The sequence below is a fragment of the Myotis brandtii genome, unplaced genomic scaffold (assembly GCF_000412655.1).
Source record: "Myotis brandtii unplaced genomic scaffold, ASM41265v1 scaffold134, whole genome shotgun sequence".
NCBI classification, from domain to species: Eukaryota; Metazoa; Chordata; class Mammalia; order Chiroptera; family Vespertilionidae; genus Myotis; species Myotis brandtii.
The window spans coordinates 2,432,580-2,454,413 of NW_005354756.1; the positions used below are offsets into that span (position 1 = coordinate 2,432,580).

Sequence of the window (21,834 nt, forward strand, 5' to 3'; positions counted from 1 at the left end):
TGTGTCTTCCCTTAAAATGGCCATACTATAGAACTAAATTGTCTTCCTATTTGTTATGTCAAGTGAATGGAGCCCTGGGCTCCTCCTTTTGAATTTGGAGTCACAGAACACCTTGCAGTATGTTCCTAGCAAATAGAAGGGGACAAGGAAATGTCTCGCTTCTTTACCCCTGCCTTTCTGGTTAGTGCTCTACATCCGTGCAATCTCTGGGTGAAAGGAGATGAGCACATACTGGGGCCCATCAGAGGCTATGACCAACAGACTCCTCATTTATCTACTCACCACAGTGTAAATGATTCCTCCATCAAAAGAGCAGATTTCTCTAAAACTATCAGGAGAAGTTCCTTGATTAATTTCTATTGCTAGTCCTTGGCCTTTGGTTTCCTATAGTCTTCTGGTGATTACATCTTACTGGCTGTCTACTCTCATTCAAGTGGTAGGGGGTTTTAATTTACTCCACAAATGGTACTTGGTGTCTACCAAGCCCTGTGCTAGTCAGTGGGAAAGCAGTGGTGCTATCAAAAGGCCGCACATGCCCCATGGCACCATGTGAGAAAACGTATAATCAGAGAAGTAGCAGAGGACACACAACCCTCTTTCTCATCTGCCTTCAGCTGAGGCAAGTGTAGGCTGGGCAGAGCGAGTTGAACACACAAGCAGAGAGTTCCAGGAGAGGGATCCAGGCCCTGTTTCACTGGACATTATTTGCAGAGAAATAGAGAAAAGAAACACCTCGTTGATTGCCAGCAGCCTTAGTTATCACATGGAAGCTTATTAAAAATGCAGAGTCTTGAGCCCACCCCAGACCTGCTAAATCAGAACCTAGGTGATTTGGGACTCACAAGAGTTTGAGAAGCTCTGGTCTGGGGAACTATGTAATAATGGGAGCTTCCTGGATTAGTAAATGGCCTCATTATAATGTGGGAGCCCCCAAAGAGCAGTTGCTGATTATCAGCTTGCTCTTCCATTGAGCTAACTCAGACCTGTGGAGCCAGCTTGTTGCCAAGCTTCCAAAATGAGAGAGAAAATGAGCTTCCAAAGCCATTCATGCTTGTTTCTCTTAATGGAGTCTGGCAATTATAGACCAGGACCATAGTGATATACTCAGAGAAGCAGTGAGTGACATGGGGCCATGTAGGGTGGCCACTAACCCAGTCTTGATGGAAGAAGGACAGTTTCCTATAGAAAAGATGAGCTGATGAGCTAATCTTTTAGGTCGCAGGGCTGACAAGGAGCCTATGGGGTGGAGGGAGAGCAGAGATGGAGTTCCTTCCCTAGTCAATTCCACTGGGGAGTTGGAAGCGAAACTTACTCCTTTGCTTTCTTTTCCCCCAGAGCCATGGAGCTGTGGGAACCTCGGTCCCGACAGCAGGGCTGCTTGCTTTCTTGCTCTCGGTGTTTGCCCAAATGTCCTGGCAGATTTAGTGTCAAGGCCCCTTCTCTCCTTCCTTTCATCTTCAGTAACTCTGTGAAGGCCAAAAAAATAAACAGGGTGCATCCTCATTCTATAGACCCTGAAGAAGCACACGCACACTTGGGCTGAAGGAAATGTTTGTACGTAGCATGAAAATGGGTCTCTCTGAAAGCTAGGGTGTCTCGTTTTCATAGTCACAATGAATGAATGTTTAGTTTTCAAAGTAATTCACACTGGGAGCTCTAGCCCATAGGGTCTCGAACTTTTGCATGACATGGTGCACATTCAAAATGATCAGGTGTGTAGGGAACACTAAGGCAAATAGATAAGGCTGTTTGTGGTAGGAGATGATGGGCCTCGGGGTGGGCCAGATCAAGAATGTGGACTAAGGTGTTTGGATTTGATGTTAAAAGCAACAGAGAGCCACTGAATAGAGCCCCTAAGGTAACTAGGAGGACAAAAGAGATGGTGTGTGTGTGCCATTCAGTGGTTTTAGAAAAGTGAGCAGGATTTTGTTGGCAAGAGTTGAAAGGATTAGGAAGACCAGGAAATGGTATGGTGATTTGTTAGGAAGATGTTTTTATACGCCAGGGGCCAGTGATGAGAGCCTGGGGAACATAGTGGCAACAGAAGTCTGGAAATAGGATTTTTCTTCTTCCAGTTTTACTTAAGGAATTTTTCCATTGGAAAAATTCAGCCTTAATACCTGTTGAGCAAAACTTTATCACCAAGAGAGATACTAGTTTATTCAAATAAGAAAGAAAAAAGAAAAAGTAGAGTCATCAAGGAGACCTGTGCAAATATTCAACCTGGCCTATGGCTTTATCATTTCAGATATTTGAAGATATTCACCTTGGTGAACAACCCAAAATCCAAGAATTACTTAAGTGTACTGACAATATTTTCACATACATTTTTATCCTGGAGATGGGTTTGAAATGGGTGGCCTTTGGATTTCGGAAGTATTTCACCAGTGCCTGGTGCTGGCTTGATTTCACCATTGTGATTGTAAGTGTACCATCTCTCTTAAGGGGTAAAGGAGTGTGGTGTCTGCAACTTTATCTCCAGCAACTTAGGAAAAAAATAAGAGAGAAAATGACAAAGCTGATGGGGTGAAATGTTAATAATCAGTGTGTATTTCTTTTATTTTTAAAAATATATTTTTATTGATTTCAGAGAAGAAGGGAGAGGGAGAGATAGAAACATCAGTGATGAGAGAGAATCATTGATTGGCTGCCTCCTGCACTAGAGCCCACAACCCGGGTATGTGCCCTTGACTGGAATTGAACCAGGGACCCTTCAGTTCGCAGGCCGACGCTCTATCCACTGAGCAAAACCAGCTAGGGCCATCAGTGTGTATTTCTAAGAACAAAGATATTATCTCACATAGTCACGGTGCAATTTTGACAGTAAATTTAACAAGATCCAATACTAAAAAATCTATTTTCAGATTTTGTCAATTGTTGCAACAAAGTCCTTTATTTTCTGTATCCCATCCATCACATACCACACCCCAATCCAGTATCCAATTCAGGACCCCACATGACATATCATTGACATGACTCTTTGGTTTCCTTTAATTCACAACAATTTCTCAGCTTTTCTTTGTCTTTTATTAAACAACTAACGTAAATGCATCGTTCTTACCTGCACGAACTATAGTTTTGCCAGACAAGGAGGAAAGAGCCTCTCCACCTGTTCTTCCCCTTCCAGCAGTGTCTATGTGTCTGGATAATCCACCTGCCTCTTCGAATGAGGGCTCTCACCCCCACATTGTCTTCTCTGGGCATCCAGGCAGGCATACTACCCAGCAGGCTTCTCTTCCCACCAGGTGTCTGTGACTACTCTCATTGACTTAAAGGGCTTGAAATCCTTCCGGACTCTTCGCGCACTGAGGCCCCTGCGAGCTCTGTCCCAGTTTGAAGGAATGAAGGTACATTCTTCGGGTGCACGGGAGGGACTTTCTTCAGCCAGCAGGGAAAGGTGCAGCATTTCTCCCGGGGCTAAGAGGGCTTTCCTTAAATGGCCAAGCTTTTCTTGGTCTCCTTCTCATCCAGCCCATTGCTTAGAATTTGAGAAATGGAGAAAAGTGTAAGAGAAAGCCACCATCCTAAAAGAGCTTCTGTGACATGGACTGTGGCTTCCCTTTAATCCAAAGGCAGGTGTTCCATGAGTCTCCAACACCGTCATCAGAAGACACTTCTCAAGAGATCCTTAATGGCACCTGAAAGGACCATTACCTATGCAGCTGAGAGCAGGGCTTGTCGTGGAGTGTGGGGAGGGTTAGAGTGGCAGGTAAAGACAGGAGCTCTATGAGCCCCAGGCCTATCCTGGGACAAACAAGAGCATGATGAGTCTTATATCCGTTATGTTTTTCTTCTGTTTTGTTTCCTTAAGGTGGTAGTTAATGCTCTCATAGGTGCCATACCTGCCATTCTGAATGTTTTGCTTGTCTGCCTCATTTTCTGGCTTATATTTTGTATCCTGGGAGTAAACTTGTTTTCCGGAAAATTTGGAAGATGCATGAATACAACAGCTAACCCGGCTTTACTTATAAATTACACCATTATTGCAAACCGAAGTCAATGTATAAATGAAAATTTCACCTGGGACAACCTGAAAGTCAACTTTGACAATGTGGGAATGGCTTACCTCGCCCTGCTGCAAGTGGTAAGTGCTGTCAGCATGTTTGTCACTCTTAGGAAAACCATAAATTATTTCTCAATGAATAAACATACAGTGACTCCCCTTAGGTAATAGAATCAAATCCCAATTCCTCATGTGACAGCCAGTGCCCTCTGGAATTGCTCTTCACTAAGCATCTCCAACTTTATTGTCTACTGAGCCTCAACCTTCAAGTGATGCCCCTGTAGGGTCTGTCCCTCCTACTCTGCCATGGGTGGTGCCTTGTTCTTCAGAGCTCCAATCAGGGAGGAGAGGAACCTTGGAGGCCCGGCTGTGCCATTAGTAATGGTTTCTTGTTGGAAGTCAGTCCCAGGTCAAGCCACAGCTGCCAGGTCTTGGACTGACAGTGCAGACAAACATAGCATCAGGAGAAGCCTTAAACAGGCTCTTTCCAACAATTGATTTGTAGCTTTTCTAGCAGTTTTTAAGGCAGAACTTTCTTGTTTATAAACTTTATATTTTGTGTAAATTAATAATAAGAAAAATCCAAGACACCCATCCTTGCATTCCTTCCTACTGTCCTTTTACTTGGTCATTCTGTCCTGGAAGGGTGCTACATCACCTTACACACATCTGCCCACTGGCCTTGCTTGCTTTTGCCTGGCATCTGTCTGTTGGTGGCAAGCCTATAGTTGTGTTCATGTTTATATACTTTTTGTTGCAGGCAACATTTAAGGGCTGGACAGATATTATGCATGCAGCTGTCGATGCCAGAGAGGTGAGCTTGTGTTTTACCATGTTCTCAAGTGCTGGGGTCAAAACAGGGATGTTATGATTACATCCTAGCATGCTCCAAAGTCCAGTCCTCTTTCTCCATAGTGGCCAAGGAAAAACCACTCATGTAGGACATGGAGCCAGAAACAGCAACAGAATCACAGGATGCCTTGATTTTCTTCTCTCACCTTTTCTCCAAATGAGTGGGTAGGCAGAAGCCATTTTTCAAAGGGTTCTTGCCCTTGACTGTGGGAAAATTGTAAGATGGGACTAAGTGTGAGCACAACAACCCCTCTCATGGCTTCAGGCTCTCCCAAGACCAAAGGGGTTTCTAGTGATTGTCAACCGTTGAATTCTAGTTAAATAGAAAATGGTCATGGATTCCCAAAGTTAGAAGAATACTCAGAGATCTCATTTATCTCTATTTTCCAATTGGAAAATTGAGAAATTGAAAGGATGAGTTTTGTCCAAAGTCATACTGTGAACAGATGGTTGAATCAAGAATGGAATCAGCATTGTTTGTTTTTTCCTATCAGCATACACGTGTGTGTCTGATGTTCCATTTGAGAGTCTTTAGAGTTGATGTCTGGCACATAGTAGGTGTTCTTTACATGTGAGCTGGTAGTAGCAATAGAAGTGCTATGGGTAGTTATATGAGTAGTAGAGGCAATTTATAACCAAGGAAATATTTAAAAATATTAATGTGCTCATTTTTTTTGGTCTGAGTAAATGGCCTTCTTCTTAGTTTACTTTGAGCATCCATCTGCCTTGAGGTGGAGTTTGGGGATGGGGAGGAAATCTTATGCAGATGCGTGATAGAAAAGGTGTGTGACTCACATATGTGGGTGGAAGTATGTGGAGGGATATCTGTCCTGATGCTGGTCCTGGGACATTCTAGTTGATGTGTGCTGGCTTCTAGCATCATGGCCATTCTCTGTGTAGTTGTGGAGCATCCTGCTAGTTTCAAATATTAAAATTATAAGTGGTTAACAATGGGTATTTCTACCCCCTCAATTCTTCCTGGTCTCAAATACTGACTTGCTGCCATATTCCCCACACGGTTTCCTGGTCCAGCAGTCGACTCCATTCCTTGCTGTGAAGCCCACCATGGCCAAACACATGGCTGTCAACCCCATGTCTAAGTCACATGAGAACTGAAAAAAGTTTGAATGGCCTCTCTCTATCCCCAGTGTCTGATGCTTTTAGTCACACTTTGAGCTGGGGAGCTTGGTTTTAATTCATTTGTGTCCATTCTGGAGCTTGATCCTTCATTCATTCATTCATTCATTCATTCATGATATGCTACATGTCACAAGGTATGCTAGGCATCAGGGATTTAAGAGTAACAGGACATAAGCATAAACTAATTACGATGTGGGCTCTGTATGAAGGATGTAATTGTTCAACAAGAGTTGGCAGTTAGTCTGCCTCTGGTAGTCTCACCTCCAGTCTGACTTCCTCCCACGGCATTGTACCCTGAGCGAGGGGAAACTGAGGGGCTTTCTGCAGGTGCCATGGCTGTCTGGAGTGGGCTGAGGAGTTAATGCTGCTGCTGAGAAATACTTAGTCTTCTAGATGAGGTAGCTAATATGGCTTATATTTCTCTCCAGTAATTATTTTCTTCTCTCATTAAAAAAATTCCTAGAAGGAAGACCAGCCAGCATTTGAGACGAACATATACATGTACCTTTACTTTGTATTTTTTATCATCTTTGGCTCATTCTTCACTCTAAATCTCTTTATTGGTGTTATAATTGATAACTTCAATCATCAGCAGAAAAAGATAAGTATCGGGGTTGTCCTGGTTTGGTATTTTACTTCTCTTCTCCAAAGCACTTGAGGGAAACATAATTCTGGTCTAGATGGTTGTGCAAAGTAGCCTTTATCATCAGCATGAGAACAAAGAGGGGGCCACCTAGAGACAAAGCTTGGAGATGTGGCTGCAAAGGGACTAAAAACAACTGGGTTTTATTAAACCATTGTTTTATTTCTCCATTCTACTCTTTAACACAAAGGACATTGTTGAACACTGATAAAAAGGCAATTACCAGGATCAGTATTTATGACACTACAGTGATATTTTAGTAATCTTTCAAGTGTATCTTGTTACCCAGAATAAAAAGAATACTCTCTATAAAAACAAACAAACAAATAAGTAAATGAATGAATAAATAATTTTAAAAAGCCTTAGCTGGTTTGGCTCAGTGGATAGAGTGTCAGCCTGTGGACTGGAAGGGTCCCAGGTTCAATTCTGGTCAAGGGCACATACCTGGCTTGTGGACTCGATCCCCAGTAGGGGGCATGCAGGAGGCAGCCAATCAATGATTCTCTCTCATTGATGTTTCTATCTCTCTCCCTCTCCCTTCCTCCTCTCTGACAATAAAAATAGGAAGAAAGGAAGGGAGGGAGGGAGGGAGGGAGGGAGGAAGGAAGGAAGGAAGGAAGGAAGGAAGGAAAAAAAAGAAAAAGAAAGGAAAGAAAAAATACTCTCCCCTATAGCAAACTGTGTTCTGGCTCCCAACACCCAAATTCAGCAGATTCATTGGAACAACTGGAAAAGAAGATGGTTGGGGAAGAGGCAGATTGTTTTAGGGAGGTTCCCCATGCATTGTAATAAACATGCTTTTTTTCCTGATTTTTACTGTTCATAGTAAATGTGGAAGATAAAAAGAAAATTTAAATCATCCATAAGGTGACCACCAAATGATTGCCATTTGGGATTAAGCCTCATCACTTTGGTACAATCCCTTCCAGTTACTTCCCAACTAAATATGTATTCCTTTTACATGCATGATATTTTTAATTTTGTAGCCCCCACCCCCTTCTCATTAGTCATGAGCCCATGCCATGAAATCATCTTTGTTGTAAGAATTTTGGGCGCTGAATTACATCCCATACTATAGATAGATCATAATTTATCCTGATCATTTTCCCCTTGCCTAGATATTTAGTTCAGTTCTAAATTTCTTGCTCTTCTAACACTGTCACAAACATTCTTGAATTTCTCTCTGTATATCTGATTATTTCCTCAGGATAAGTTCTTAAATTTAAGGCATTAAAGATATACTATATCAAATAACCTTTTAGAAACAGTGCTGGGTATACTCCTTTTGCAAGATAAGAAAATGCCTCTTTGTTCTTTTCTCATCATTCTGGTTTTTATAATTTTTTAAATCTTTTCTAGCTTGATGGATAACAGTGTTATCTCATTGCTTTATATTCATTTACTTGATTGTTTGTGAGGTTATACATGGTTTCACAGGATGGTGGCCATAAGTATTTTTTTCTTAAGAGTTATGTTTTTAGACTTTGTCTCTTTTTAAAATTGAGATTATCATCTTTTTCTTATATTTTTATATAGTAAGTCCAATTTGTGACCTGCTTCTTGTATTTTTGTAGTGACCTTTTTGACTTACAGACATTTAGCATATTCATGGAGTCAAACTCCCAATCTTGACCTTTTTGACTTCTTCTCTTGCATTTCTGAATTCTAAAACAGGTAACTAAATATTATTCATCTTCGGTTTTCCCAGTTTTGGGATGCTCTTTTTTAATTTTTCTGTTGAACTTTTTTAACCCATCTAGAATATACCTTGATACTGATGAGCCCTCCTAGTATCTGCAGGGAGAGCCAGTCACTACCCTTATGCAACTATTAGTCACTGCTGTTACTCGGGAGTGTGCTATGTGGAGTCATCTCTGTAATGTGCAACTTGATTGCAATCAATACCTGCAATTTGGGTGTCAGGCCTTATGATTTTAGGTTTCAGCTTACATTTGAAATCACTATTCTGATTAGTCTATAGCAGTTTTGTCTTGTTTTACTTTTTATTACAGAAAATTTCAAACATGCACAAGAGTATACTAAAATGAACCCAAACTACCTATCACCCATTACAACATTTATTGCTTTAAGAACATCCGTATGCTATCTGTGGCCTCACCCAAACCTGCCACTGGATTTTTTTTTGTAGAACTAATCAGACTCATCATATCATTTCATCCACAGATATTTGAGAACATAGCTCTTTTTAAGCATAGCCCCAAATCTATTATCTCACCTAAAAAGATGAACATGAATTCTTTAAATTTGTCAAATACCCAGTCCATGTTCAAATTTCCTCCAGTCTTTCATTTTCTTAAAATACTTATTTGTTCTTTCACTGATTAAATCATGTGTATTAAAGTTTGTTTCTTTTCAAATCAGGATTCAAATAAGGTCCTCCCATTTGACAGCTTCCTCGCTCCCTGGAATAATGAGATGTGCCAGGCCTAGTCAGACCCTTCCTGTCCCCGAGCTGGAACCAGCCATTTCTCTGAGGAGTGCTGGGTTTGTTATGTGCGGTGGTGTTCCAAGACCGCCGTTGGGAATGCTCATGGTCTTTGCTTCAAGGCTTCTTCAGTGGACAGAGCTACTTCACATTTAGGACTCCTGGGAGATATACGTGGAAATATGAATGCTGATCATTCAAATTCAGGACCCTGAGGTTCTCATTTAACGGATACTGTACCTCCTCTCCTCCACACTGAGAAACCTGGTTCTCATGGGCACAGGAGATGATAGCAGTACAATTTTCCATACTTACTCATTTTCTTTATCCCACAGCACGCACCTAGGACAGGCTCAGAAAAACAGTGTTAATACTATCATAATGCATATGATTACTGAAGACACTTGTGTCTGCCAGGCATCCTGAAACAACCTGATTAACTTCTGGGGCTCTGTTTTTATTTTATTTTTACTTTGGTACAATACACATAGCACAATTTTTTTTTTTTTACTGTTCATCAGATTATTTATTCACTTGATTTTTAGATTCACTTGTTGATAGATGTGTATTTGTTGTTCATAATTTGTATCTTTACCTTTTTCTTCTTCTTACACTCCTCTGGGGCTAGACTTGCTTCGATGAGGCTTTGGTGCTCACTCCATAGCACAAAATTTACCATCTTAACCATTTTTATTGTACAGTTCAGTGGTATTAAATACATTCATCACCACTATCTATCTTCATAACTCTTCTCATCTTGTAAAATTGAAACTCTGTACCCATTAAACAATAACTCCCATCCTTCATTCCCAGCCCCTAGCAACCACTCTTCTACTTTCTGTCTCTATGACTTTGACTACTCTATCTCATATAAGTGAAATCATACAGTATTTGTCTTTTCGTGACTGTCTTATTTCATTTAGCATAATGTCCTTGAGTTCATTTTGTTTGTTTATTTGTCTTATTTGTTCATTTGTTGCTTTCTGTTTTATATTTACATGTGAGTGAAGTCATACGGTTCTTGATTTTTTTCCATCTGACTTACTTCGCTTAGCATGATATTCTCAAGATCCATCTATGTTGTCGGAAACGGCAGTATTTCATCTTTTTGTATGGCTGGGTAGTATTCCATTATATATATGTATAACATCTTTATGCAATCATCCATCAAAGGAATGGAAATTGGTACAGCCACTATGGAAAACAGCATGGAGGTTTCTAAAAAAAATTACAAATAGAGCACCATATGACCAGCAATCCCTCTTCTGGGTACCTACCCCAAAAATTTGAAAACATTTATTCATAAAGATATATGTATCTGTGTTCATTGCAGCATTATTCATGCTGGCTAAGACATGGAAACAACCTAAGTGTCCTTTGATGATGCACTAAATTTTTATGAAGTTTATTTTTTCTTCTACCTTTGGTGTCATACTAAAGAATTTATTGACAAATCCAATGTGATGAAGCTTTTGTCTTGTTTTCTTCTTAGAGTTTTGCTGTTTTAGGTTTTATATTTATGTCTTTGATCCATTTTGAGTTAATTTTTATATATGGTGTCAGGTAAGGATTCACCTTTATTCTTTTGCATGCAGATAACCATTTTCCCAGTCCAGTTTTCCCAGTCTTTGAAAAGGCTGACCTAGGCCTGTATATTTTTGGTCCATACTGGTGGTGTAAATTCAAATCCCATACCCACATCAAGGCAGGCCTGGATTCACAAATTATCAGGGAAGATTAGGTTTTTACCCATAGTGCACACTGAGACAGCTTCCTAGTTCTCTTTCATTGCCAACAAATTCTGTCGTCTTCACCTCTTCATTGGCAGCACTCGGAAAGTCCAGATTCATCCAGGGACCTCAGCAGAAGCCCACTGCCTTTTCTCCCATGACCCCTTGTGTTTATTAAAACCCAGGATTCTAGTTTGTTTTACAGAGATTAGAAAATGCTCCTAGACCAATTGTGGCTTTAGAACTAATTTACTGCTCTGTCTTATTTTTTAAAATCTCTCTTGATTTTCAGACCCTGGAGATTTTCCTTACGTTGGTAAGGAAAATGGTATTGTTCAGCTATACAATTTAAAGGAATTCTCTTCTGTTTTATCCAGGATGTCTAGATATTTTACTTTAAGTCCTCTAAAACTTTCAGAAATGAAAAATCTAGTTCATTTTTCTATTCTTTCTTGCTCAATAGTGAAAACCCTTAAAGCTGTCTAATTTTTATTTCTGAAAATGGCTCTGGACAGATTCTGTGAAATTTTATTAGTAGTCATCTATATGTTCATTTATTTAGGAGAATTTTAATTGCCATTGAGTGGCATTTTTTGTTTAAATTGTGTCACTCATTTATATTTTTGTTGCACTGTGGTTTGATTTATGCAACCTGAAATATTTCCAGTTTTGTAAAGATTCTATAGATGTTTGTAAATAATTTTTTTATCTTTGTTTATATTCTAAAAAATGAAATGTAATTGTAATATTTCTCTCCTATTCCTTAATTTAAACCCGGGTTCCTTTCAGCCCTCCCCTAGAGTCCAGCCTCTTTTGCTTCCCATTGCAATTTTAGGAATTAATGATAGACGTGGGATATAATTTTATTTCTGACAATTTAGAACGTGTTTCTAAAACTCTGTTAATAATTAACTCTCCTCTTCTTCATATACTTAGGTGGCCAAGACATTTTTATGACAGAAGAACAGAAGAAATACTATAATGCAATGAAAAAGTTAGGATCCAAAAAACCTCAAAAGCCCATTCCAAGACCTCTGGTAAGAGAAGTCATTTATTCTAAATACACAGCTCATTACGTGGTTATGAGGATCTCAGATGTCAACACTGATCCTCTTCCTTAATTTTTAAAGTTTACAGACTTTTTCCAAGAACAATAAAAACCCAGATGTACAGGTGTATGGCTCAAGTCCTTAGGAAAATTAGACACTCATATTCAGTAGTAAGAGTCTGGGTAACAACTGTAGCTTTTTAGTGAGCACACAACAGGTACTTAGTATATGCTCATTGCAGTGATGAGATGTTAGCAGACTTTTTTTTTTCATTGAATTTATTGGGATAACATTGGTTCACAAAACCATCCAGGTTTTGAGTGTACAACTCAACCAAACATCATCTGCACACTGCATCGTGCACCCATCCCCCCAAGCAAAGTCTCCTTCCGTCTCTATCTCCTCACCGCCTGTGCCCACCTCCACCTACCCCCACCCCCTTTCCCTCTGGCTGTCACCACACTGTTGTCTGTGTCTGTTAGCCGACCGTTTTAATTTCATCTTGACTAGTTTAAAATGTATTTATAATATATTTTGTCCAATTTTTCTGCTGTGAAGTTGAGGCCATGCATACTCCCTTTCACTTCACAGATGTTTATGATAGACTTTCTGTGTCAGGCATTGGCAAGCATTTCCTGTTAAAGGTCAGGCAGTAAATATTTTCGGCTTTGCGGGCCTTATGGTCTCGGCTGCTACTGCTCTCTCTGCCGTTGTGCCAGAAAAGCAGCCACAGACGACACAGAACATACGTGCATGACTGTATTCCAGTACACCTTAATGTAGAGACACTGACACTTGGATTTCATATATGTTTCATATGTCAACACTTTATTCTTTTGAGGTTTTTATCAAACATTTAAAAACATAAAATCCATTCTGAGCTCCCAGGTTATACAAAAAACAGGCGGTGGGCCAGATTTGCTCTATGGGCATAGTTTGCTGATCCTGCTTTAACTGGTATGAAAGGGCTGCTCAGTGCTCACAGTCTAATCGAAGGGCTGGGATTTGAGAGCATTTGATTATAAAGTAATACAACAAGCACCGTTGGTAGCTCAGACAAGCGAGTTTGAAGACTTTCAAGGTGGAGAGGGTCAGCGGGGGCAGCAGAATGGAAGAAGGGTTTGAGAATTGAAGTGTGTGGAGGATTTTGAGATTTTCATTTGAACATAGATCCCAAAGTATCAAAAGTGTGTTAAATTTACTGCTATTCCCAGCACTCAGAATAGAGCCTGGCATCAAGTGTGTCCTGTATGTGTGTGTGTGTGTGTGTGTGTGTGTGTGATATTTATTTATTTATTTATTTATTTATTGTCTAAAGTTTACATATGTCTCCTGTTTCCCCAATTGACCACCTCCTGTATATGCCTTTTTTATTTGTTATTTCATCCTCACAACTCAAAGTGATCTATGATTTCTTTCTTTTTCTCTCTCAGAACAAATGCCAGGGTCTCGTATTTGACCTGGTCACAAACCAGTTCTTTGATGTCTTCATCATCATCTTCATTCTCCTCAACATGATTAGCATGATGGCTGAGTCATATGAGCAGTCTAAGACCATGAAATCCATCCTTGAGAATCTCAACCTGGCCTTTGTGGTCATCTTCACAATTGAGTGTCTCGTCAAAATCTTTGCTTTGAGGCAATACTACTTCACCAATGGCTGGAATTTATTTGATTGTTTGATCGTGGTCATTTCTATCGTTAGTAAGTAAAATCAGCAGCCAGAGGGGTGTGAATCTGAGAGCCAGGAGTAAATTTGTATTATTATTTGGAAGTATGTCCAAACTATCCATAAAGCAACAAATGAGGCTTAATGTGATTTCTGAAAACATAGGTGTGCTCATGCCACTCTTTACTGGGAAGTTGCTAGGTGATAGAGTAATTTCCATTCCCTCGACTGTCTACCCAATTGGAGTAGAGAGGTAAATAATAATGTAGGCCATTTATTCAATGGAGATAGACAAAATTAAGGTGACTTAAAAGTTTCTGTGGGGTTACCTGGTTAATCTTGGTAACTGAGTCTGAGTTTTACCTTCCCTGTGAAAATAACTATAAGCCCTAATGAACATTATATAACTTTAAGGATTTGGCATTTAGTTTCCATATTTTTCTTTAGTTCAAAATCCATGTGATGTCAGATGACAATTATTATGCCCCTTGACATTGTCAGGCCTTCCCTCACCTCCTATGCAAGGCCTCTATGACCGATCCTAGACTGGGCTTCCACAGGTGTGTCTATGGCCAAGCAGTACTTTACTCTGTATCGGGGGTCCTCAAACTTTTTAAACAGGGGCCAGTTCACTGTCCCTCAGACCGTTGGAGGGCCTGACTATAGTTTAAAAAAAAACTACGAACAAATTCCTATGCACACTGCACATATCTTATTTTGAAGTAAAAAAACAAAACAGGAACAAGTACAATATTTGTATTTGCATGTGGCCCGCGGGCCATAGTTTGAGCCTCTTTACTCTGTATCGTATGTTAACTTAAACCACAGCGTGAACTATGCTTGTCTCTACTGCTTGGACCCCATTCACCAGCTAGGCTCACTCTATAATCAGTATATTTTCCCTAACCACTGGCAGGATTAACTATAAGATTTATGAAAGAAGAATGGGGTGGGGGAGAGGGTTATTGCCATATACCTTTAATCTTCATGCTTAACCATCGAGTTTATATTGTATGTTAACTTAAACCACAGCGTGAACCATGCTTGTCTCTACTGCTTGGACCCCATTCACCAGCTAGGCTCACTCTATAATCAGTATATTTTCCCTAACCACTGGCAGGATTAACTATAAGATTTATGAAAGAAGAATGGGGTGGGGGAGAGGGTTATTGCCATATACCTTTAATCTTCATGCTTAACCATCGAGTTTACTCTGAGTTTTTGAAGTCTGCTTTTAACTAAACCAATAATTTGACTTTTTATAATTGTGTAAAATTGCAAGGCCCCTTCTTATAGTTCAAAAAGCAGTGGAAGCAATAACAACGGATTTCACAGGTGGAAGCTTTTGTGCTATTTCAGAAAGGATGCATTAAACAGATATTTTGGATAAAAATATTTTGGTTTCTATCACTGCAGCAGTACCACTTTTCAGAGGGCAAGTTCATAGGCTATTCTGGCTTCTAGGCCATGTAGATAAAGTGTACCAATAGATCCTTCCATGTGCTTACAGTTACATAGATCTTTAATTTTTATTAGTCATTTCCAATCATAAATCCTGGTAAAATTGACAGAAGCAACTGTGTTAGAAAGTGGTGGTTGGATGATTCTGGGGCAGCCCTCTTGTAGCTTACAGAGCCCGTTCTCCACTATGCAGGGAGCAGCTCGTTCACTCCACTCTATTGAACTCCTTCCAGGCGTTGCCAGGCATCGTACAGTTTGTGGAAACATCTCTGACTTCCGTCCCTTAAACAAATATTAGGCAATTGCAGTTACACTGCAGGTTAATCACAAAAACAATATGTAATTATATATGTGTTTTCCGATGGTCTTAGGCGACCCCTGTGAAAGGGTTGTACGACCCACAGGTTGAGAACCACTGCCTTAAAGAGTCAGAAACAGAGAAATTAATTGAACACCAAAGTACATGGTACACAGATGATTGATCTCAGAGATGGGACAGATTACTGTGGACTTGATTACTTAAAGAACTCTTCCTGGAGGAGGTGGGCCTTAAAGGATGGACCTCCTCCAGTGGTTGCTAAATTGGTACTTAATGAATTCCACATCTCACCAGGGTTGGCTGCCCAACTAATATGTGAATTAAACTTCTTGGGCACAATTGGGCAGTCAGTGAAACATGCCATCAATTAGTTCATTTTAGTCATTAGGCGATGGCAGATAGTTTTGGCTGCCTATTACCCTGAAGGACCTTAGAGGACCACCATAGCAAGGCCATGACTACACGTTCCAACCATTCTATAATATCGGGGCCAAAATGTGAGTTGTCTTAAATCTTTGTTTCACTTGCCCACAGAGTAGGCAATGAGAGAAGAGAGTGACATTTTAGGCAGTTTTCAGAAACCTCTGCTTGAGATGCCATTTCTGAGTGTCTACCACAACAAAGAAAGTATCTCTAATTTAGTCCCTGAAATTTTTTGAGTTTGGACTCAGGAGTCCTTAGAATTAACATATTAACAAACATGAGAGATCCATGGCAGCTTTAGCCCAAAGATGAGCATCCTAACACTACCATCTCGTGACCATACCTATGGCAAGCTGTGTTCAAATTCCTCTGTACCCGTGGTCGGCAAACTGCGGCTCACAAGCCACATGCGGCTTTTTGGCCCCTTGAGTGTGGCTCTTCCTAAGCCTTAGGAGTACCCTAATTAAGTTAATAACAATGTACCTACCTATATAGTTTAAGTTTAAAAAATTTGGCTCTCAAAAGAAGTTTCAATCATCGTACTGTTGATATTTGGCTCTATTGACTAATGAGTTTGCCGACCACTGCTCTATGCAAATAAGATTCTGTTTCTTTAAGGAATTTTGAGGTTAGGTTTCCCACAATTTCTACTGATAACTCAGGCTCAAGCCAACCTTCATTAGCAGAAATTTCTCTTTATACTCTAATCTAAAAAACTCCATCTATAGTTCATCTGTTTTCCACTCTATACATCCAATAAATGTGGAAAACTATTATATTATTACCCCACAAATGACTTTAAATGCCCAACACAGATAATATATTTCAAGTTCATGAGATAACTCACAAAATAGCCTTTCATAAGCTACATTTTCTTTCCTTTCCTCGAGTCTTTAGTATTTTAGACATCCTATCCCGAGCCTTTCATAAGCTACATTTTCTTTCCTCGAGTCTTTAGTATTTTAGACATCCTATCCCATCTAAGGTCCCACCTAAAACTGTATGGCCCTTGGAAATTATTTTCCAAGTTAAGGTACAGATAGATATTTCCCCTTATATGGGTAAAGAAAATTCTTAATTTTGTGCATAAATTAAAAGGTATTGATAAAAGTCAGTCCCACTAAGATTCCAAGGCAGGCGAGACAGTCTGGTCTGAAATGAGGCCTGCTAGAAATGGACTGACTCTTCTCCTCTTCCTCAGGTACCATGATTTCTCTCTTGGAAAACCAGGAGCACATTCCTTTCCCTCCGACACTCTTCAGAATTGTCCGCTTGGCTCGGATCGGCAGGATCCTGAGGCTTGTCCGGGCGGCACGAGGAATCAGGACTCTCCTTTTTGCTCTGATGATGTCTCTTCCCTCTCTGTTCAACATCGGTCTTCTACTCTTTCTGGTTATGTTTATTTATGCCATTTTTGGAATGAACTCTTTCTGTAGAGTGAAGCAAGACTCTGGAATTGATGACATATTCAACTTCGAAACTTTTGCAGGCAGCTTGCTCTGTCTCTTCCAGATAACCACCTCAGCAGGTTGGGACACCCTCCTCAACCCCATGTTGAAATCTGAAGCTTTATGTGACCCCAACAAAGAGAACTGTCACCTCTCTACCATAGCCATAGCCTACTTTGTCAGTTACATCATCATCTCCTTCCTCATTGTTGTCAACATGTACATTGCTGTGATTTTAGAAAACTTCAATACAGCCACTGAAGAAAGTGAGGATCCTTTGGGTGAAGATGACTTTGAAATGTTCTACGAAGTCTGGGAAAAGTTTGACCCAGAAGCCACACAGTTTATCAAATATTCTGCCCTTTCTGACTTTGCCGATGCCCTTCCTGAGCCTTTGCGTGTGGCCAAGCCAAATAAATTCCAATTCCTAGTAATGGACTTGCCCATGGTAAGTGGAGATCGCCTCCACTGCCTGGACATTCTCTTCGCGTTCACCACGAGGGTACTCGGTGACTCCACTGGCCTGGACAGCATGAAAGCGATGATGGAGGAGAAGTTCATGGAAGCCAACCCTCTGAAGAAGTTATACGAACCCATAGTCACCACCACCAAGAGGACGGAAGAGGAGCGATGCGCTGCTGTCATTCAAAAGGCCTTTCGAAAGTACATAGTGATGGTGAAGACGAACAAGTGTGCCTTGGAAGACAGGCCTCATTCACCACTCCAGACACTCTGCAATGGAGACTTGTCTAGCTCCGGGGTGGCCGAGGGCAAGGTCCACTGTGACTGAGCCCCTCACTGCCACCCCTACCTTACAGCCTCACAGTCTGTGAGCACCAGGGACCCACAGCCCAGTGTGTGAGCAAACAGTGGACTCATAGTTATTCCATTTTCTTGGATAAAAGAAGTGCTATTTCAGGGTTCACTTCAAATGGTTTCCACAGTGCTGTAAGATGAGGCTGCCTGACCGTAACCACTGTACTGTTTTAACTAGAAAGGGCTGTAGAGGACACACTAATGTTAGGATTGAAACACAGTTCGAATTATGTCAAAACAAAAGAATAAAAAAGAAACAAAAAACATTAAAATTTTTAATTGTTTTTCCATATGTTTTGAGGTACATTATCTAATATCTTCGTTTAATGTTTTCCCCAATGCAAGTATGGGGGGGGCTTATCACATAGAGCTCTTTTGCATGCTAAGTGAAAATTCAAAACCTGCCAATAAAAAAATAGCTCACTGAAGATATTTTTACCAACATTAGATATTTGAAGTTTATTTCAAACACAAAAGCATGATCTTGACTTGTCAATTACCACCATATCTTTCACCAGCTGCAATCTCTGTTATATATATTTGGATAAATAAACAAACAAACAAATGAGGCTTTCATTTTGCATTTTATTCAGAAAGTACACTAAAAAGCCTATTGTTTGGTGGTTGTGTAAGCAATGGTTTAAATGTGGTGCTTGGAATTAAAGGTGGAAACAAAGGGTGAGGGTGAAGGCAGGTTTGGGGGTTGGGGGGGCAATGGGGGGGTAATACCTTAATCGATAAAAATAAATAAATAAGCAGTCCACTAAAAAATAAAAAAAAATTAAAGGTGGAAACAAGTGGTAAAATAAGCAGTTCACTAAAAAACAAAAAATAAAAAAAAATTAAAGGTGGAAACAAGTGGTATACTTATAAGGGTCTAACAGTTGGCTCTTCAGGAAAAAAAAAGAGCCAGGATTTGTAGTATTTGCTGATCTCTGTGACGAATACCTCCATCCTGGCTGATTTCAAGCTACTGACATGATGTCTCTGCAGATGGAGTTGGGAAGGAGTGTCCAGCATCTGGTCTCACAGGCTGGCCCGAGCTGGCCCCAGCTCATTGGAACCAATGAGAAAGGCTCCTGTGACTTTGGTAACAAATATGCAGCGGGCCCCTTCGGTGGAGAGAGCACCTCTCAGCAGCACCTGGACCCCGGGGTGCAGACGCCATGGGACATGGTGGTTAGTTGGTGGCCTTAGCCACCTGATGGACCCTACACTTAGCTCTGGCTGAATGTCTGCTTGAAAAGCAGCCCAGAGAACAACCCAGGCCCATCAAGAGGGCCTGGCCCAGGGGTAGCTCAGGACCTCCCTAAAAACCGAGACACCCCGAGGCCAAACAAGACATTAGGCCGGCAGCCCCCAGAGCCTGGACTGGGGGCAAAGAACCTACATTGTGATCATCTAAGTGTGGAGGGAACCCCTGCAGAAATATCCCTGGAGCCCTGTGCCTCACACAGCCTGGAGGAGCTGATGTTTCTACCGGCAGCCTGGGGTCTGAGGGTTGAGCCTCTGTCCCGTGGAGGGAAAGCTAGTGCCGGACGCTGTGGCACACCGAGGGGCGATCATTTTCAATGTGTGCAAGATCTCATCATGACACAATGTGTTCATGGGCCTGGGTTTCCTGAGTTTTGCAGCGTGTGCAAGATCTCCAATGTGTTCATGGGCCTGGGTTTCCTGAGTTTTGCAGGCAGCCTTGTGTTCTGGAGCGTTGGCAAAACCAATAATCGCATTATCTAATCATTGTCAATATCTAATTTTTACTTAGTGGCTGCTGTGCACCAGGCACTGGCTAAGCATTTGTCATGAGTAATCTCATTTGACCCTCACAATAATCCGGGGAGTGTGCGGTCACTCGCCTGGTGGAGCCTGAGCTTGTGTGCTGTGCTGGGAAGGGGGAGGGGGTGTCCCAGAAGCAGTAAACCTTTGAGGCGCGGCCACAGGCCCCCCATGAAGGGCTATGGGGCCGTGGAAATCACCGTTCTAATGTGGCCAGTTCTGCCTGCAGCATTGGGGATGGCCTATGTATTCCATAAGGGCTGTCTCAGATTACGAACTCTGGGTGTCTTACAGATCCCTACCAAGTTATCTGAAATAGATGGCTGGCCATCGTTCCAACAGGGATACCTCCTAGGTGGAGGCAGCGGGGGATCTGGGAAGGTACGGTCTTGCCCATTCAGATAACAATTTAGGGGCTTAGATATGATCTGTTCTGGGCAGAAGCTTTGGCCCTTCCCGCGGACACCTGTTCACCCCCAGATGTCGCCTTTGGCCAGGGCTGGATTCCTGGAGCCAGCTCCTGGCGAGAGCACAGGGTCTGCTTGGCTTTTGCGAGAGGCTGAGCCATGCTTTGTTCACTAGAGGGCAGCAAACGCCTGACCATGAGCCTGACGGTCAAAGAGCCCGAGCAAGGGGACAGGAAATGTGAGTTATCCAAGCGCATACTCCCCAAAGGTAGCTCTCACTGTGCTGGGACCCAGGATGCCCCCAGGAGGCAGAGAGGCTGGGCTGAGCTCTGCCCTGCAGGGCCCTGCAAACCCCTACAGCCCCTGAAGCCAGTCTCTTCTCTGAGTCTGCTCTTCTCCGGGCACATCAGCCCCTGCTCATCCAATCAACAGACGTGCCTGAGGGCCATGTGGTACCACCTTGTGTAAACTGCTTCTTACGTCTGGTCCTTAACCTCAAGTGCGTACATGCTAATGGGGGATTTAGACAAGTGTTCATGGGATGATAATACAATGCAGTATGACCAGTGCCATCAACCACGGATGGGGCTCTGCTCTGAGAGTGTGAATGGAGGCAGGCTCATGGGGACACCAGAGAGAGGAGCATCAATATGAGCTCAGTAGATGTGGGGGACTGTGATGGGGAGGGGTTTGGGGGCGTGTCTGAAGTGGAGGAGACAGTGCAGGGTGGAAGGAGTGTAGAAAGTGAAGGAAGTGCAGCTGCAGAGTACGGACAGGGGACCGGCAGCAGCTGAGTCTTAGCTTAGCCATGGACTGCTTCGTGGGGAGCCTGAACAGCCGGCGAGGAGTTACAACAGATTGAGGTACCAGGGAGGCACTGACGGTGTTTGGGCGTGGGAGGAAATCAGACAGACAGTATCAGGGCAGAGCAGAGGAGAGACCAGAACACTGATCCCGGTGGGGAAGAGGCCTGAGTGAGGAGGGAGGCAGGGGCACTGCTGTGACTAGGATGCGTGTGCCCAATGACTGGCCTGGGGGTAGGAGTCCAGGGGGAACCTTTATTTTCAAGGGAAAATTAATTCATTTTGAAGGTTTAACCCGTTAACTGCCACGCTATTTTGAATTAATTAAAAAAGGCCCGCCGCTCACGTCTGTAGACGCTTACGGCGTACAAATGGTTCATATGCCAGGTCCACATGACAATGTCCAACCAGGCCTGGAACCTGAGGACAAGGCATGGACAGGAGTCCTGAACACAAGAAACCCCCAGCAGCAGAAAAAATCAAGGAGAAGCAAGCATAGCCAGGCCTAGAAGGAGGCAGAGGGCTCATCCTGTGGGCACACTCTCAGGGACCAAAGATGAGGAGTGTGACAGTTCAGAGGCGGGTGTGGGGAGGTAGGTGAAGGTAAACACCACGCCATGCAGTGTGGGCACAGAGCAGGCTTCACTAGAAATTCACAGCCGACAAGATGAGGTCAGGGTCCCCCCCTTTTCATCCCTTCCCCCCAAGAAGCGTGCAAGGAACCTGGGCACAGCAGGTCATGTTCCAGGAAAATTCCCACTCTCTCTTCCTCTACTTCTTTGTTGAGTCAGCATGGGAGCTTGCCTCATAAACAACCAGGCTCAGGAGGCAGCTGCTCCCCACCTCCTC

The 21,834-nt window shown here is 42.1% G+C and overlaps 1 protein-coding gene across 1 annotated transcript in view; it reads left to right on the forward strand.

Moving 5' to 3' along the window:
* The window catches only part of SCN11A (sodium channel, voltage gated, type XI alpha subunit), a 108,669-nt gene extending 90,125 nt beyond the window's left edge, over positions 1-18,544 (forward strand). Inside the window, exons 23-30 of the mRNA XM_014534922.1 lie at positions 2,249-2,422; positions 3,246-3,347; positions 3,812-4,084; positions 4,764-4,817; positions 6,459-6,596; positions 11,747-11,851; positions 13,297-13,567; positions 16,937-18,544. Of these exons, the coding sequence (XP_014390408.1) occupies positions 2,249-2,422; positions 3,246-3,347; positions 3,812-4,084; positions 4,764-4,817; positions 6,459-6,596; positions 11,747-11,851; positions 13,297-13,567; positions 16,937-17,973 (2,154 nt within the window). The 3' untranslated portion in view covers positions 17,974-18,544. The remainder of the gene's footprint in view (positions 1-2,248; positions 2,423-3,245; positions 3,348-3,811; positions 4,085-4,763; positions 4,818-6,458; positions 6,597-11,746; positions 11,852-13,296; positions 13,568-16,936) is intronic.
* The last annotated feature ends 3,290 nt before the right edge of the window (positions 18,545-21,834 follow it).